Source organism: Chaetura pelagica, unplaced genomic scaffold (assembly GCF_000747805.2).
Source record: "Chaetura pelagica isolate M959 unplaced genomic scaffold, ChaPel_1.0 scaffold860, whole genome shotgun sequence".
NCBI classification, from domain to species: Eukaryota; Metazoa; Chordata; class Aves; order Apodiformes; family Apodidae; genus Chaetura; species Chaetura pelagica.
In genome coordinates, this window is record NW_009951815.1 from 15,340 (window position 1) to 16,105 (window position 766).

At 54.8% G+C, this 766-nt stretch overlaps 1 protein-coding gene across 1 annotated transcript in view; it reads right to left on the reverse strand.

Moving 5' to 3' along the window:
* LOC104398238 (zinc finger protein 79-like) overlaps window positions 1-766 on the reverse strand; it is a gene marked incomplete at its 5' end in the record, with an annotated part of 10,357 nt that overhangs the window by 145 nt on the left and 9,446 nt on the right. Inside the window, 2 exons of the mRNA XM_010008296.1 lie at window positions 23-147; window positions 378-460. Of these exons, the coding sequence (XP_010006598.1) occupies window positions 23-147; window positions 378-460 (208 nt within the window). The remainder of the gene's footprint in view (window positions 1-22; window positions 148-377; window positions 461-766) is intronic.

The following is a 766-nucleotide window of genomic DNA, read 5'->3' on the forward strand; positions in this document are numbered from 1 at the left end:
CCAGGTGTCCACGAAGCTCCACTCACCCTTGGAACACCTGAAAGGCCTTTCTTTCGTATGGACACGTTGGTGACAATTCAAATGATCACAAGTGCTGAAGCTCTTCCCACGCTCAGCGCACTTGTACAACTTCTTGCCCATGTGGATCTGACAGTGCCAGGTTAACTCGGAATTGTCAACAAAACCCTTCCCACCCTCCAGACACCTGAAGGGTCTCTTGCCCATGTGGATTGGCTGGTGCTGGGTTAAATTTGATGGAAAGGGAAAACTTTTCCCACAGCCAAGACACTCGTAGGACGTGGCGCTGGGGTGAGGGCATCACCTGGGACCAGACACGAGGTGGCTCCAACGGGGCCACACCTGTAGGACCACTCTACCCCCATGGATGGCCCAATGATGGAGATGGGCCGGGTGGATCCTGACCCTTTCCCACATTCCTCACCAATGGCAAGTTCTTCTCCTGGATGGATTCAATGATGCTTCACCAAGGTCGAGCAGTGAGCAAAAGCTCTCCCACCCTCAGGGCACCCAGAGGGGCTTTCACCCAGGTGGATCCTCCAATCAGTCAATAAAGCTGAATGTTGGTTCAATCTGTGGCCGCTCTCGGGGCACTTCCAGGGTTGTGTCCCGGGTGGATCTGCCAATGGGTCAGTAAAGCCAAAGAGCTGCCAAACCTTTCCTGCACTCCTCGTGGCTCGGGGTACCCCCACTGTTGTTGTTCCTAAACCCACCTGTGTGGGGAACACCCCTCTATGCTGTGTCCTGG